Source organism: Coptis chinensis, chromosome 9 (assembly GCF_015680905.1).
Source record: "Coptis chinensis isolate HL-2020 chromosome 9, ASM1568090v1, whole genome shotgun sequence".
NCBI lineage: Eukaryota > Viridiplantae > Streptophyta > Magnoliopsida > Ranunculales > Ranunculaceae > Coptis > Coptis chinensis.
This window is the reverse complement of record NC_141464.1, coordinates 82,112,349-82,129,955: the sequence shown is the minus strand read 5'-3', so window position 1 is coordinate 82,129,955 and position 17,607 is coordinate 82,112,349. Positions and strand designations below refer to the sequence as shown.

Below are 17,607 nucleotides of genomic sequence, written 5' to 3'. Positions count from 1 at the left end.
TAAGTGTATTCATCTTAAGTAATGGAATTGAGTCACCCCAATTCACAAATTTTGTTCACTTGAATCTGATTTTTGCGATTAGACTTTCTGAGATTCTGCATGGATGTCGCTCTGTTCGTGACATTTCTTTTGAGAAGGCCACTAAACTTGGATTCCATAGGTTATTCAACTATATCCAAGGTGCCAATCAGCCCAATCTGAATAACTCCCAAGTGTCAATGACTATTCTGTCTTGACAAGCATTGTCGCAGACTCGGACCTTTCCATTCATCCGCCTATTTTGTTCGATTCTACTTGCCCTCAGTAAAGTTGCGGGGGACGCCACCCCTTCCTCTCCTCCTTGGGCCGAACCCGCAGGCTGCAACTTGTTGCATGGTCAAGTCATCGCGTTGATCAAAAAGTTTTTCAATGAGAGAAACTTTCTCTCGTTTTTGAGTAGGTCTCCATGGGCAAAACTCGACTTCAAAAGCCAATTCCACTTACTCAATTGCGTATAACCGTATCACCTGTAATGTACAATAGTCAGTAAGTCTTCTATTTATGTGGTTCTCCTGTTCACAATTAATCACTACCTGTGGTGGGAAATCAGTTTAAGGTTTCTACCATCCAAAGAAAGATAATATTACACAATGGTAATGTTTTTAAATACGCACTGAGACCATCCAAATGAACATAATATTACACAGTGGTAATGGTTTTTAAATACGCACCAGAGTCCAAAAAACTGGAAGTGTTTCTAAAGATAAGAAAGATTCCAAAACACTTCTTAAGGATCCTACTAAATTGGGAAAGGCTTCACTAAAGAAAGTCGGACACGAAAAGGATCTTAGAAGGCGAGAAAGATCTCGGACATAAAAATCATGCTAAAACAAATCAATGATACAACTAAAAAAAAAATCAATGAAACATTCATTTATATCAATATCCTCACATGGAGTACTTGTTACACTTTGTTTCCAATGTTTAACCAACATACAAAAAGATTAAAACCCACTCTAGCCAATACAATATTCTCGACATGCTACAAAAAGAATGTGATCACAAAGACACTTGACTTTGTGATACAAAACTCCCCTAAAAGTCCTATCACAAACCCCAACAAAAGCACCATGTCACATATGCGCCTTCAACCCGCCAAAATAGCTCTCAAACATATGAATCAAATGATCACCCAATATAGCAAAAATTTGAGTAAAACCTGCAAGAGAAAGAAACCATAAGTAGGGACATAAAAATGGTATTTTTATCTTTGTCATTCCGTAATATACAAACAACTAAGAGTAAAAGAAGCGGTTTGCTTCGACTAACTCTCATTCTTCATTTATGCCTACTAAATGCTTCCACCAAACTCCATAAGTTATGCTCCACCAATTGTATCCTACGTACCAAGAATATAAATCCAATTCATCGAAACAACTTCAAAAAATAATATAATAATAAACAGCAATAAACTATAATAAATATAAACCTTTAATGCAATGCTTTCTTGTGTCTCGCCTGACTCCATAACTTCTGATCCACCAATTGGGTCCTACATTTAAAGTAAAATTCATACAAATGAGCAAATAACTAAAAAAAAAAAGTAAAATCAAATATTAAAAAAAAAACATTTCAATACGGTTGTTTGCAAACCTTCTCCAAATCTAAATCATTCATTGTATTTTCAATTGTGCTCACCCCTTTCTTCTTTCCTTGGTTCATTTTAACGACTTGTTCTCGCTTCCCTCTTTCTTCTTCTTTTCTTACAACTTTTTAACAGCTTGTTCCAGCTTGCTTGTCTTCCGCTTGAAAGGTGGACGACCTGCACCACGAACTGATTGAGGACTACGAATAAGGCCATTATCCTTAGTTGTAGTATGAACATTACCACTAGTTTCACATGCAGTAGGTTGCTCACTTCCACATGTAATTGGCTGACTACTCGCACATGCTCCTTCACCTTTCTTTAGTTCATTATTCAAGCCATTAATCCACTTCATAACAATATTTGTCTTATCTTCATTATCAGTTGCCAAGTCTGCTATTTCATAGAAGGCATTACACATCCTATCAAAACGTTCATTCTTAGGGTTTTGCATCCAATCAAAGTAACTGATTTTAACCTTTGTATGACACCTCTTTACATCTTTCCTCCATCGATGAAGAATGTACTTTTCAGGTATATTTTGAATCTTTTTTTGAATTAATACGACAATAATGTGTTTACATACGATTCCTCTCTAAACTCAAACAAGCGACAATTGCACTTGATGTCACTGTCATCTGGGTTGAAGCAAACTGTAAAAGTAAGTTGCAAATTTACCTCTCCAACCATAACATCTTCAGAAATTTCATACACCTCAATGCCACATTCCTTTTTAACCGAAGACACATCACAGTAGAGCTTCCCCATTAACTCCTTCTGAAACTCCTTGAATTTTGCAGTTGTATAAGCATCCTGAAATTGTTTCTCAATTTTATAGTGAGTAATACATGGGACCCGGGAGTTGAAGGAATTAAAATCTTCTTGGTTTTCTTTCTCAGCCTTGCTCCGTAATGCATTCTCATATTGCTCGACAAATTGTTTCAATGTAGTCTTTGAATTGACATACCCGTCAAAAAATGCATTCATGCTCTCACTTCTTTGAGTACTTGACATTCCCGCCCAAAAAATATCTTTTACAAATGCAGGAACCCAACGATGACTCTCCTTATACAAATCATCTAACCATCTATTTTCCTTAAGATCATACTTCTCAATAAACTTGTTCCATCTCCCTTCGAATTCGGTGGTTGTTAAGGAATTATAAACAGTTTGTTGCATCGCAAACTTAATTGACTCGTACTTCTTATGAACCCGTAATTTTTGAGGTAACTTTTTCATGATGTGCCATATACACCACCTATGGCGTGCATTCGGAAACACAATTTCTATAGCATTTTGCATGGCTTTGTCTCGGTCTGTAATTATTGCATTAGGAGCACGACCACCCATACAACCAAGCCAAGTCTGAAAAACCCAAGAAAAAGTCTTGGTGTCTTCACGTGATAGTAAAGCACAACCCAACAAGATTGACTGACCGTGATGATTCACACCCACAAAAGGAGCAAACGGCATGTCATACTTATTAGTTAAGTAAGTTGTGTCGAACGTGATCACATCACCGAATTCCTCATATCTTTGCTCTGCTCCTTTGCGTCGCCCAAAATAAATTTCTTATTCTACCACTTTGTCATCTAAATCCATGAGGAAATAGAAGTTAGAATTATCTGCTTGCATTTTTGCTAAGTAATTACGAGCACCGTAAAGCATCCCCATTGCCAAGCCTTAACCATCTGGATTTCTCAACATAATTACGACAATCTTTATCCAAATACGGTAGTTTATCAAGTCCACCCACTTCTACCGCCAAAGAAGAATAACTTTTGTTTGGCGAATATGAGGGCTTGATCATTTATCTCAAGTTTCCTTTTGACACGCGTCGGTTCAATTTCACGATTTCTTATGAAATATCGTGACTTTCTGGACTCAAACCATGATTATGATCAAGTACTACGGATGTCACCCGCCACTTTCCATCGAATCTAAAGCGACTCTAAGCTTCGCATTACATTGGGTTTTTTGTAACTAGATGCAATTTGAAAGCATTTCTTGAAATGCTCTCTGTCTTGCCCGATCGAGAACATGTAAAAGCACCCATCGAACCACCCCATCATCTCCGCCCGACGAAGACCTTTTCTTTATTGGAAACCCATTCTCACTACCGTATTTAGTGTAATATTCAAACAATCCTTCAAAGATTATCAAACACCATTCCTATTTTCGGATCTCCCACTTTTTCTTCTTGAGCAAATTCATTCTCCATACCCACATCAACATCAATTGTATCTTCCAATTCTTTATCATTGATACCCTCATCCTCATGCATTTCTACACTTATATTGTCAAATTCAGAAATTTCTTGCTCCATTCCTAAAAGAAAGAAGTAAACAATTACAAATAATTAAAACAGGTATATTACGATCAATAAGTTAAGGTGTTATTTGGTGTTTTTTTTTTTTTGAGTTTGAAAAAGAAGAGATGAGAGACGAAGGGTTTAATAAATAAAAAAATAAAACAAATAAAAAAGGGTTTGGTTTAGGGTTGACTTTTGCTTAGATGGAACTTGATAAGTCAGCGTCCACCTCAGTGTGTTGGTTGACTGTGTCAAGTTTCTGTGTCAGTGTAGTATTACTCCGGTTGCACCTCTTAAGATTAGAAAAGCTGCACTATCACATAACTAATTACTTAGAAAAAATTTTAAACTATAAGGACTCGCATCCCCCAATTTTTTTAGCAAACTTTCACTAACGCACTCTAAAAAAATTTACAACTATAGTGAGAATATAATCAACAAAAAAAATAGTATGAAAAAAAAAACTAATAAAAAATATTCTAATAAGCCAACGTTTTTTTTACTTCTCATTTTGTCCTTACAAAATTATCATTTATCATTTATTTTGAGTTCAAAACCATTAAAGATGGACAAATGTGTCTTTGAATGTTTAATAGGTTAATATGACTAAAAAACAAATAGCCAAAGGCCCAAAACCCAACCGGTCAATTTGTATAATTCTAATCACTCATAACAAATCCGTAGACTCTCTTTTTTTTTTCACTCTCAAGTCTTAAGTAAGCGTTACACCTTAACCAAAAAAAAATCAGAAAGGACTTGTTGCGCAGCTTATCCTAATTATTTGTAAAACTTGTTATCATTATCAACAAATGTGTCTTTGAATATTTAATAGGTTAATGAGACTAAAAAACAAATAGCCAAAGGCCCAAAGCCCAACCGGTCGTTTGTATAATTATAATCACCCATAACAAACCCATGAACTCTCCCTCCTTTCTTTCACTTTCAATTCTTAAACAAGCGTTAGACCTTAACAAAAAAAACAAAAACAAATTCAGAAAAGACTTGCTGTGCAAATTACCCTAATTATTTGTAAAATTCGTTATCATTATCAATAAAAATTCCACTAAAAAAAACAAAAACAAAATAAAACAAAATAAGATAATTTTTTACTTTCAATATTAATCTTTTATAGTTTTTTCCACATGATAATAGGGTTATATAGACTTATAACATTATAGCTAGAAAGTTAACAATTTATTGAATTGATGTAGACTTGTGAACTAGACATAGACATATATATAGACATAGTAGTATCAATAATTAATGGCTTAAGTGTCTTAAGTACTTAACTTCGTTAGTCCATATTAAATTCTTATTAGTAGTCAACGCATTTTAGTTTTGTGAATTGAAATAAATGCATAATTTTGTTGATATTTATTATTTAGACCTTCTGACAAAAAAAAATTACATATATTTTTTTTAAGTGGGTAGGGTGTGCACATAATCTCGCACCATAGAATCACGGTTCCACCACGGAACTATATACCCAAAAGAGAATAGCGACATGAAAATGCATGACTAAGCCAATAAGTTCAAATAAATATGCCACAGAACGTTTTGTCCGGGACAAAAGCACTCTATTGATGGTACTGCTTAAAAAATAGGTAAACACCAAATTCTCTATTTCAGTTTCTCAAAATGAAAAACAAACATATAATCAATTTCTTGGCTTAAGAAGTGGTGGCAATAAATTCAGGAGAGCGAATTTGTGGACTGACTTGTAGGACAGTTTCTCATTGGTCCAAACACTATGTGTGCCAGATAAACAATTTTTTCGGGCAGGTAAATAGTTTTTCTGGGCAGCCTCTCCACCAATAAGCACGTGAGTTTTGTAGACAACAAATAGGTGTATGTCCACAAAATTATTCTCTAAATTCAGAACTCACCATTGATTAATCTGTTTTTTTTTTTTTTTTTTTCATGGATTGTGAAATTGGAGATGGAGATGAAAAAATTTGAAAAAGTATTGTCATTAAGATTTAAAAACGATTCGGCTAATATCATCCGGTGCCCATTACTAGATGATCAGAAGTACACAAGTTTGAGAGATATCCTCCCACATTCTCCTACTTTTACAACTGCAACAAATTACGAAGGTAATGTAGGTTACTGCTACATTTCTAATTAAATTTTTTCAACTCATTTTTGTAACACATATTTTGGCAGGTAATGGTTTCGATTCGTCGAATATATGCATTAGAAACCAATTGGTTAAACAAGCGGCTTCTGCTTATCTTCAATCAGCAATCCTTACGAATCGGAACCAACATTGGATGGTGAGAATATGGGGGAAATTACATGACTTGCGTTCTAGCTGGAACATATATGTAGGGTACCCCTTACAAGCTTGTGCTGGGCACATTTTACATTTTATCGCTTATATTCTTAATCCAATAGGTGGTGTCTGCATTAGGGATTAATAGTAATGATGATTAAGGTATTACATCTTTTTGTTTTTCTGTTCTCAATTTCCCTGTAAATTATATTTCTATTGAGAATTCGCTACAAAGACAATGTTCATGTATGCAAATTTACATATTGCTTCTATATGTCATTTATCATTTACTGCCAAAATCCAAATCAGCTAAAGCTGACTCGTTTAAATCATATCATAAACTTTTTGATGTATATACATGGGTGTTTGGGTGATTGCTATGTTAATTATTCATGGTGGTTGCTATAAGGCTACAACTGCGCGATTTGGATATAGACATGTACTATCCCATGAAAATAAGAACACTAACATTCTTGATGTAGGTATTTGCTTGTTTCTGGATGTTTGGAGGGAGTCCATTGTCAAGGTGGTCGCATCTGAGGCTTATCTAAATATTAAAAAAGGTTTAAGAAGTACTTTGGATTTGTGTCATTGTCTTTCTTTCTCGTTTGTTTTGTTGTTTTAAGTGGATAGAGGGAAATATTCAAGGAAAATGATTTTGGAACTTTGATCCTGAAAAGTTTTATCCAAAGTCTGTAGCATACTAGCATTTTATAGCTGCAAATTTTGATAGAACTTCAATGTCGATCGTTTCATTTTCAAATGGGATTTCACCACGAAATGCAATCAAACGTCGCCCTCAAATAGTTTATTCTCAATGTGACTCCTGCCCATACAAATTTTCACTGGTGACATAGACACATAATGGGATATGGCATCACGGGGGGTGGGGGGAGGTTCGATATTTGCTCAATCACTTTCATCAACCACAAGGCATCGTCTTTTGATCGCATGCAAATACCCAACAATTGGTGATGGTGGTGGAGAGACAAGTGGAGGGAGCAAAGGTTGATTCTAGAGGGCAACCTGTTGGAGTGCCAAGTTGCCAACCTTTTCTTTGTGGGTTTTGTTACACTAGTTTTTCTCTTCGGTATTCTCAGATCGCAAGGATCAATGAATTGGCATAACAGTTTTAATTTGAACTACCGAAGGCAAATGATCTCCCAAGAAATATAACGCAATCTACCAACAGAAGATCTAAACATGGCGAACATTGCTACAAAATTTGATGATCGAAATGTTGACGATTATCATTACTTTTGCTCGATTAAAATGGCCCAAAAGCAGGCAAGCAGCACATACAAAACGCAAGAGCCTTGTTCATTTGCATCAACATTCCAATATGAGTACATGACCAAATAAGGAAGCATAGTCACATATGAGTTTTGACATTAGATCTCCTTTTTATAAGAATACAGCCAAATTTTAAAACCTTCCTGAGTCTCACGATATGGGATGACTGGCGCCTCACCCAAATATCTATCTCTTCTCTCCTAAAAGATAACAAACAAAAGTGCACTCTGCCGAAGAATGCAATATTTGCAAAAAGAACCAAAGATCAACCAAATAGAGGCAGAAGGAAACTCATAATATGTGGAAGGTATTGTAAATAAGATAACTGACATAATAACTACAATATTTACATTATTTAAGACATTTTCAACTGAAACAGATGTCTACAATCTCAAAACTCTTATGATATTTGCCTAGTTGGATGCGTGCATTATTATGAGCGTGTGAGCAGAAATAAATTAAAAGCAGATACATTCCAGTTTTCAGCTGAAGCACTGGAGCACAATTGGAAAGACATTCACTTGGAATCTTCATTTCTGCTGTAGGAAGTAAGAACCATCTGACGAAAAAGAGTGAAGACTTGTATGGCTGGAATATGGGAGCCACCTCACCCAACCTTGGCATCCAAAACACAGGAACCACCTTTTTCACCAGTTCACCTGAAATCATAGTGAATTGAATGAATTAGGAGATTGTTAGCATAAAAAAGATGGAGCTCCTGAAGTCCATCGACCATGTATGAAATTAGATGACAGAAATTAAAAGAAAAAAGAAGAAAAACTGAAAGCCAAAAAGAATAAATTTTTTTTGCCTAAATGAATATCCTCAAGCACATAAATAATATATCTTTCTTATGCATGAGACTTTTAATAGTAGAAAGCAAATTTTATATCACTGAAAAGAGGAGTGGATTGTAGGCTTGCATCTATTTGGGGTTGGCCAATACAGAAGCTTGAATCATTGAATGAGGCAATGGTAGAGTAGAAGCAAACAAGATTTGATGATGAAAATCATCCAAAATACTTAACATAAACATATGGACTTTTAAGAAACCAATTGTAATGATATATGGTGATATATGATTGAAACTCTGCAAGTTTACCAATTGTAATGATATATGGTCCATATCTCCGACAGACATACGCTTCAGAAACTCATTATATACAACAACATCGTTATACACAACCATGATGGTCGACCAATGCACTACACCTACCTACTATGTGACTCCCTGTGGAATTAAAATACAATACCAAGAAACATAAAGTATGACCTATAATAGCCAATTTACAAGTCATGATATGTTCATATCTCAGGATACAATACTGGTCGTACTATCTCAGATGATGTTCCTCATGATATGTTCATATCTCAGGATACAATACCAGTCGTACTATCTCAGATGATGTTCCTCATTGCCAGATGAACAAATAGCCAATTCCCCACTAAATAATTTAAGTTACCCACAATCCTTTTGAATGGTTCAGCCTTGTCTTAAAAAATTACTTTGTTCCTCCCTAGCCCGATTCTTTTGGTTCAACCTTCAATACACATATACCGATACTCCGAACCATGGTTGACTGATGCACTTAATCTACTATGCGACTCTCCACGGAATTAGAATAGATTACAACGAAACTTAAATTATGACCTAAAACAACCAATTTACATGTTATGACATGTTCATATGTACTAAATATTATATCAAACATGAGTCGTTTTTCTTTCTCATGGAAAAAAGCAAGCTGGGGATAGACAGACCATTCTCAATCGTAATTTGCAAGACCTTAAACTCCAAGTTTTCATTTCTTAACAGTATATGTGGTACCATAATGTTATTCCTGATTTTTCTCATAACATTATTTTCTCACTTGCTAACCATTCTTCCTTTGTGTTATTGATATGGGTACTTGCATAGTATGATGACGATAGAACATACATACAAATATTATACTACAATAGATCGTAAAGAAGAAACTTTGGCAAATTTGCAGTCCCATTTGGCATTTCCTTAATTTTCTCAAATTTGCTTAATTTAATTTGACCTAGTTTTTCAATCCCCAATAACTTACATTAACCATTTCAATTGCGATCCAAAAGTGGGAATTGGGAAAAGCATGATTCCTACACTTTTTTCTAACCACTTTGGACAGCAACTTGGACAATGGGTTAAGTTTAAAAAAAAATAATGATCAAAGAGTGAGCCACCAATCAAAGGAAAAATAAACTACAAATTTATAGCAACACCAAATGGGGACCTCATCAACCAATCCTACCATTACACGAAATGTGATTGTAATTCTTTTTTGGATACTCCATTGCAAAATATGCTCCTATACAGTAATATACTTTATACTGTAATTCTTATATATTATACTGTTTCAACAATCAGATTCATAAGATATCGACATTTGTATTTTTGTTACTGATATAGTCTCTGTACTGGCATCTAAGATTACACTACAGTTCATACCACATAACTACAAACTGTCCATTAACATTTTTTTTAACATAATTAGGAAACAATAGAATTTACCTTGGCTAGAATGCCTCTCAGAATGAATTCATCTCAAGACAATAGGTCCGTCTTTTCACCAAAAGCTTGGCAGCAGTACCATAAGGCTCCTCAAATGCAGTCGAAACCCAAGATCCATCAGACACATCCTTCTTAACCAGTGTCTGTTCACTCGGTCGAATAGCAACTAATGTCGCCCCCTTCAACACAACCCCATTAGGAAGCTCCAAATGTGGTGCATACCAAAGCCTCATATTAAGAGCAGGCACAAGTGTTCTTTTCGCCGCAGTAGATGGTGATAACGGCTTCACCCTCAGTTCTTCCAGCTGATCTTTATTCATACAAAGCATCCCTTGCCCATCCGAATCAGTTAAAACCAAACTGTTAAGCGTCTGATGCTCAGCAATTATAGGCTGTAGCAAATAATGCCTAGCAGAAGCAGCAATCAAAGAGCTAATAGTCCAAACCACTCGCAATTTCAAACCCCCATTTGTATAAAACGATTCAGGAATACTCCCATTATCATCTGAACTATTACCAACAGCCACAGTAACATTATTCTCCTTAGGAATAACCGACGACGCGCCTAAAATGAAACAATTATCAAGCGATGAACCAAAATCCGCTCGCCATTTCAATAAAACCGCATCCCCTATCCCCAATTCCCCACTGGGCAGCTCAATTCGAAGACTACGAATCTCGTTAAAATTCTTCAACACCTGTGTTGGTGAATGATGAGTCACACCACTTGATGATGATGATCCAATCTCATCATCCGACGTCGAAGCAGTAGTCGAATTTATAGACCCACCACCATTCGATCTTTTCGACGAACCAAGAAACTGCCCAATTGATTGTAGTGGCTTAACAATCCCACCGTAAAAGAATCTAACAAAACTCGAGAACACCCCTCGATTTTTATCACTACAACCACTTCCAGATGACGAGTCATCATCTGAAATCACACAGTCTACGCGTACGACCACGTTGTCAACTTGTGGCACGAGGGCGTAGAATCTACGCGAGACTACGCAACACCGTCCTAATGTTTTCACGTCCTCGATTTTGTTAAATACGATTAGTAATAATGAGTCCGGTATTCGATCGAAATGGTCATGGTCTATTATCACGTCCGGATTCGGATTGGTGTAATCTGGCTCAGGCCATATTGAATTTTTTTTTTTTTTTTTTTTTTTTTTAAGATCTTAAGATTTGATTGATGACGTGGAAAGTTTAGATGGGATCTGGAAATATTGAGGGGTGGTCTGAAATCTGGTGTGTTTTTGGGGGAAATGAGGCTAAGTTTGGAGGAAGGTATGAAAGAGATTAGGTATTACAAGATAGGTATAAAAGATTTTTTTTTTTTTTTTTTTTTAAAGTTGTTGTTGTTGTTGTTGTTGTTATAGGTGTGTCATTATTTACACCCACTGAATTTGTTACGTTCACCAACTAACAAAAAAATGTATCTGATTCTGATCCATTTTATAACAAAATTCCGTGATACTTGTTACCGATATTATATTCACTCCATGTGTGGCTGTCGACGAGCGAGCAGTGTGACCATACAAGCCATTTTGGACTTCTTTACAATGTGGAAAATGAATGCAAAAGAATAGCAGCCTTGGTTTTATTGGATTGGAACAGATGAAGTGTAGGGCAACCTAACTTTGAATTGTTTCTACTATTCAAAATGAATAGATAGTTCACAAAAAAGAAATACATGTTCAAGTGTTTAAGATACAGTAAATGAACTTCCTGGTTAAGCCTCAAGAAAATGTGTTATAGATTCTCTCCATCATCTACTGCCAATAAATTGGCTTCTTCTTAAGATCAAAGGCCAAGGGTCGAGAGAAGATTACACCATCTTGGAGTCTCTTCATCGAAAATGTACGTCAATGGAGAAATAAGAACCCCACTTCCGCCAATCTGGTTTGACACACGAAAATAGACAACTGAATTCACAAGGCAGCAACTTGTATAAAAAGAATTCTTGAACCGAAAAGTTCAGCAGAGGTATATCGTGAATATCCAACTTGGATGAATCCATTTAGCCAAAACTTGAATACTTTGCAATATAAGATTTTATGTTGTCATGTCAGCCAAAACTTGGATTTGAGCACACAATGCTTGCCAATGTAACATTGATGAAAAGTATTTCAAGTTTATGGATAGAGTAATTGAATAAAATGCAATAATTAATTGAACTGACGCAGAGTAATATGAGTGAAGTAGGAAAAGTTTCTTACCGCTCTCAGCTGTCGAACAGACTTGTATAATGCCTTTTTGGGTACACAAATAACTATTGCGTAGAAGTCTGATGCAACCTTTCCATCACGTTTGCAGAAAACGGGACTTACTGTAGGCCCCTATTAATCATGTCAAGATCTCAGTAACTGCTCTCGGTTAACAACAAATGCTGTATGAAATACTACTAAAAATCATCTCAAAACTAAATCAAAAAAAATACAACAGAACCTTTATTTGTGAAAACCCCACTCAAAATAAGAAAACCTTTAATATAGTACAGTACTTGGAGGAAAAGAAAATGGCATCGTAGATTTTTTCATAGAAAGAATCACATCATATTTGGGTCATTGGACATCAGCTAAGAATTCCCTCAGATAGTATTGATGAGAGGCTATTATATTTAAAGAAGTAGGGATGGAAAGCAAAGGTAACATCAACTATCAAATTCTCTTCCCCCCAGCAGAGTCCACTAATCCCTATGTCAGCTATTGTAAACTGGAAAATCATTTGTATGTGTATAACCACCATGTATTTCTCACACTTTTGGCAGAAATGCATATAGAAAAAGATTACTATATAAAATACAAGTTAACCTCAACCCATTCTGAAAGTTTGTGATAGCATTCTTGTAAAAATTACTACTATAAATCTATAATGAAATGTGGTCTGTGTATGTCCTACTCAGAGAAGGAAGAAAATTGTTAAGACTCTCCTTCTGAACACTTGCCTGCAACCCAGATAATGACGGCTGGCTTAGAATTCTCTCAGCCACTTCCTCTGCACTACTTCCCCTCATATTTGCAGTTACCTGCCACCAAAAGGGTATGACTTAAGAGTGCAAGACAAGGAGTTGAGGGTAAAAAAAATTCAAACAAACAATACGATGCCCACCGTGAACTGACCAACTGCCCTCAAATGAGCTTCCAGTCTTTCAAGAATTTCATGAGTAGTGTCCAAAACACCTTCTCGCTGGATAAGAGATTTCTTGCTTGCGACAAGTACAGCCTAGAGAACAATAAATGTGAGAGAAAACCCAAATTTTTTTATTTTTGCTATTAACAAGACATAAGAAAGTGAAATTAGGAAAGCAGCTGCATACAAAAATTAGAAATAAAGGCTACCTGGCTTTCTAACACAATTCCACCTTCAATTTCTTTCAAGTTATTTTCGCGCAAGGTTGTTCCACTACTGACGAGATCTAAAATAGCATCTGCTATACCCATCTAAAACAAAAAAGAAAATGTTAAGAAAACCATAGGCAACAAGGAGAAACGCCAGCAAAGGAGTTCCCGGACACATCAGAATGACACCTAGAAGAAACAGAAATACAACAAACACAAAAGTCGTTCATAGGTAATATGTCTTTTATCTGCTCAGATAGAACAGATTGATAGTATTCACATAGATCTAATTAGAGTAGGTGTTTTACGTTGAAATCTCAACTTCTTTCTTACACTGTTGAGCTGTTGTCATGGGCTGATGTTGGTGTGTTTTGCTTGCAATTGTATGTTCTATGTGAGTCCAGTGCTCTCAGAAAATCAGTATGTTCCAATACCTCTAACTATGTCAAAGTGGATAGGGAATATGGAAGGTATTGACTGTCCATTATTTTGTAATTGTGTACAATATTTTATGAGGTTAAAGATATTAGAGCTAAGCGGGATGATCTATGATGAAGAGATAATCCTCACAAAAGATCAGCACTTATCTCATCATTTAGGGGATCCCTTTAATCCGTTTTCAAACAAATTTGTCAAATAATGGTAGTAACTGGATTTAAACCATATGTATGTGCATGCATGTGTGTATACAAGATGAGGAAAAACAAGGATAGTAAAAGAAAAGAAGCCACGTCTAAGGACAACAAGAGAATTCTAACTTACAGAACCAGATGCTATGAAAGAGGGGAATACAATACAAAGGAATGGTAATACAATGAACCATAAGAAATTTCTACAGTTAAGAAGAAATACCTACCGCAGGGGCTGCCTCCAGTGCACCATCAGCTGTTGAGAAAGTAACGTGCTCCAATCCCTTCTCTTTCACAAATTTAGGGCCCAACTGACAAAGGAAAAAGAACCAAGTATATACTTGTGAACATATGAAAAGAATTTTAAACAAACACTGAGAAAGAACAATGAAATCATTGCAAAAGGAGGTATTAAATTATGAACATACATAGGTAAAGCCAGTTGCAACTCGCAGAGGCTTATCTTTGGTCCATTGAGGCATTTGTGTTAGCTCACTGAGTGAATTTATATTTTCGAAAATTCCGTACTTGGGAATCTGCAATTTACAAAACGCAATTATCAGAATAGAGTATTGAAGATAACAACAGACAAAATTCAGCATGCTAGTTTTAGCCAATAAACAAAGCTAACATAAGAAGTACGTACTGCAATAGATAAGTGACAATCCCCATACTCGAGCGCATCATGAACTAGAATCAAATCTTCATTCCCCTGCAAAAGTTATATACAGAATAAACCTTTCATGGTAAGTATGAGCCCACCAATCACTCTAAAAAACTAAAGACTTCAATCGCAAACTAAGTTTCAGGTAACAAAGATCATGTCATTTGACCGAAGACAGTACCCGTACTACACGATTACTTCTCATACAATTGGCACTTAATCAAACTAAGATCAGGTCCATGTTGCAACAGAATTGATTTCTTCATATTATCATAATTTGATAACATCCAATTAATGATCCCAGGGTTTAATAGTACTAGTTCACATCCCATATTGAAAACGATGTCCAAACCGTTAAAAGTAAAAAAGTCTACTTTGTCTGAGTTATGTCCAAGCCAAGGTAAGGGGGGCCAAAACAATAAGAACTCTTAGAAAAATTTGGGCATACTCTCATTAGTCATGCTACTTAATTAAGACACAACTAATTCATAGAATTGACTTCCTAACTATTTCGTTTGAAGATTAGATTACACTGCACAAAATTTGAACTGAGAATACCATAGCCAACTCAATTATCAATGTTTAACACCTACCTGGCCGTATTCAGACAGTGTATCAAGACCCACAATACCAAGGTCCAAATCTCCAGTCAACAATTTGCGAACAATATCTTTTGGCCTCTGAAACCATACTTCCAAGTTTGAGAGCTGCAACAAACATCAATAGATACCTTGGTCATATTTATATATGTCCCAACTAAACAACATTCATATGTTCAACTAAACAACATTGCAGTTCAAAAATTGCAGCAAATTACCTGTGGAATTTCAGCTACATACTGTCGAGGGTTCACTTGTCGAACGGAAAGTTGGCAATCCTTGATTAATACCAAACAAATTAACAAAAAGAAACATACTTTATTTGAAATGGATAAATAAGGAGTGTGAAATGTGAATTATTACCTTGAGTAGTTCCAAAGTTTCAGAAGCCATTCTACCTTTACTTGGCAAACCAAGACGGATTTCAGTTCTATCAGTAATACCAGGAGAAGCATAACAAGTAACTGTGTTGTTGGGTTTTAGAGAAATGTAAGAGGGTAAAGATGGTATTGAGAAAAATGAAGGATGGGTTTGAAATAATAAAGCTTGAATTGACACCATTTTTTGGTTTTTTTGGTGGCGGAAGAAAATTTTCTTCAAACAGTTGATGGGTTTAAGTTTAAGATGACACTTGTTTTTTGTTTAGTGACAAGTGACGGCTTTGTCGGGCCTGTGCTAAATTTGGAGGCCCATTGGGCTGGCCTGGTTTAGATTGGGTTATGTTTTCATGATTTTTCACATTGTTCTAAAAATCAGTCTAGGCAGTCTCTAGGCGCTAGGCGGTGCTCAACCGACTTGCTTAGGCCCTAATCGTTTAAAAAATCGGTGGACTGACTAGGCGGCCTCTAGGCGATCCAACTAAGTTTTTTTTTTTTGAATGATTAAATGTTGAAAAATAAAGACTCGTGTAGGCTTAAGATTTGAATGAGTTTAAAAGACTTAAGTCTAATGTAAATTATATGTCACTATAACAAAGAGTATGTTTTTATATGAAGTCAATATTCCTCAATTATTACGCATTTTTGTAATAAGTATATCTTTGTTTGTGTTTATTTTTTGAGTTATAGTAAATGATTTTTTTCATTTCTTGTAGTATATGTGTGGACGAATTATTATATATATTATAAAAAAAAATCACCTAGCACCTAATCCGTCTAGACACTGCCTAGAAGGCTTACGCCCTAAGCGCTCTCCCACAGCCCAACTGCCGCCTAGCGTTTTTTAGAACACTGATATTTTTTCAGCTCAGTGTGCAATTGAGCAAAACAAACCGTCAAACACCAACCAAAATGGATGGCATGTCATTTTCTATCTGCACCTTTAATTAGATTAATTGCTACTCACTCTTTAACTTAACAACCTATATTAACCTATATTGTAAAACTGTGGTTAAAGAATATTGAACTTGGTCAAAAGAATCATTGCAAGAAGGAAGAATCATTGCAAGAAGGAAACACGTTGTTTGGTACTTTGGTATGCATGCATAAGAATAATTTATGTGTCAAAGCCTGTATGAGATTACAAGATATGAAGTGCCATGCCATTTCATAAATTTGAACACCAGTGCCATAATTTACCCACGCTCTTATTGGTAATACCTCCTTTAACTTGACGGCGTTGGAATGTCATTTTCTTTCTATACCTGGCCCTATTTTAGGAAACTTATTAGCTTGTGAGATTTTCTTTTTTCTTTTTCATTGTTTTTTTCTAAAGGAACCGATTCAAACTCTTATAGATTATATATTTATATTGTATAACCTATCCTTTCATGACTTCTTTTACTAGCTAAGCACGCACATTGGAGTTGTTGCTTCCGCTCGGTGATCATCATGTTTTTATGTACTCTACTTGCATATAAACATGGGGATAATAAATTTGTGATTACTAATGTAATTGCAGAATTCCGTCAAATATTTTGGTTTTTAATTAAAACGAAATGGAATTGAAATAACATTATACTACTACGGATGATTGTAAAATTTGAAATTTAGTAGGAATATATTGGAATTTCGATTTTTCAGAACTAGTCAGAAAATTTCAGTCATCCTGAAGTACGAATGAAACAACAATTGTGCTGGTAAACTACACCTTTTTGGTGTGACAATGTTCCCACAAACGCATGCATTAGACATTGTGAGTTTGACGTTGATATTCACAGTTCACAACTATAGTATTATTTCCCTTTTCCTTTTTTTTTTTCTTCTCTACTTTCTTATTCTTCCAATGTTCATCTTCTGCTAATGTGATGATTGTAATTTTCTTACAGACTGATTTAAAACTTTAATTGGCCAACAAAACCAACACGGTAAGAAATTCCACGCTTGATTTT

The 17,607-nt window shown here is 35.4% G+C and overlaps 2 protein-coding genes across 2 annotated transcripts; both read right to left on the bottom strand.

Moving 5' to 3' along the window:
* Window positions 1-7,963: 7,963 nt before the first annotated feature.
* Window positions 7,964-11,591, bottom strand: LOC147478711 (F-box protein At5g46170-like). Its single transcript, XM_086583410.1, has 3 exons — window positions 11,585-11,591; window positions 10,040-11,222; window positions 7,964-8,162 (listed from the first exon to the last, which is right to left on the bottom strand). Exons 1-2 carry the CDS (start codon window positions 11,589-11,591, stop codon window positions 10,057-10,059), a joined length of 1,173 nt encoding a protein of 390 aa, XP_086439536.1. The 3' UTR covers window positions 7,964-8,162; window positions 10,040-10,056.
* Window positions 11,592-11,621: 30 nt separating this feature from the next.
* LOC147478710 (ATP phosphoribosyltransferase 2, chloroplastic-like) lies at window positions 11,622-15,917 on the bottom strand. Its single transcript, XM_086582053.1, has 11 exons — window positions 15,642-15,917; window positions 15,497-15,556; window positions 15,273-15,386; window positions 14,662-14,727; window positions 14,444-14,551; window positions 14,243-14,326; window positions 13,387-13,488; window positions 13,157-13,270; window positions 12,993-13,073; window positions 12,265-12,384; window positions 11,622-11,944 (listed from the first exon to the last, which is right to left on the bottom strand). The coding sequence occupies exons 1-11, from the start codon at window positions 15,837-15,839 to the stop codon at window positions 11,849-11,851; spliced, it is 1,143 nt and encodes a 380-aa protein (XP_086438179.1). The 5' UTR covers window positions 15,840-15,917; the 3' UTR covers window positions 11,622-11,848.
* Window positions 15,918-17,607: the final 1,690 nt, after the last annotated feature.

Coding starts and splice junctions, on each gene's coding strand:
- LOC147478710 (XM_086582053.1), bottom strand. CDS start 15,839: ATGGTGTCAATTCAAGCTTTATTATTTCAAACCCATCCTTCATTTTTC. Junction 15,557..15,641: donor AAACTTTGGAACTACTCAAG/GTAATAATTCAC, acceptor GTATTAATCAAG/GATTGCCAACTTTCCGTTCG. Junction 13,074..13,156: donor GGGCAGTTGGTCAGTTCACG/GTGGGCATCGTA, acceptor TTTTGGTGGCAG/GTAACTGCAAATATGAGGGG.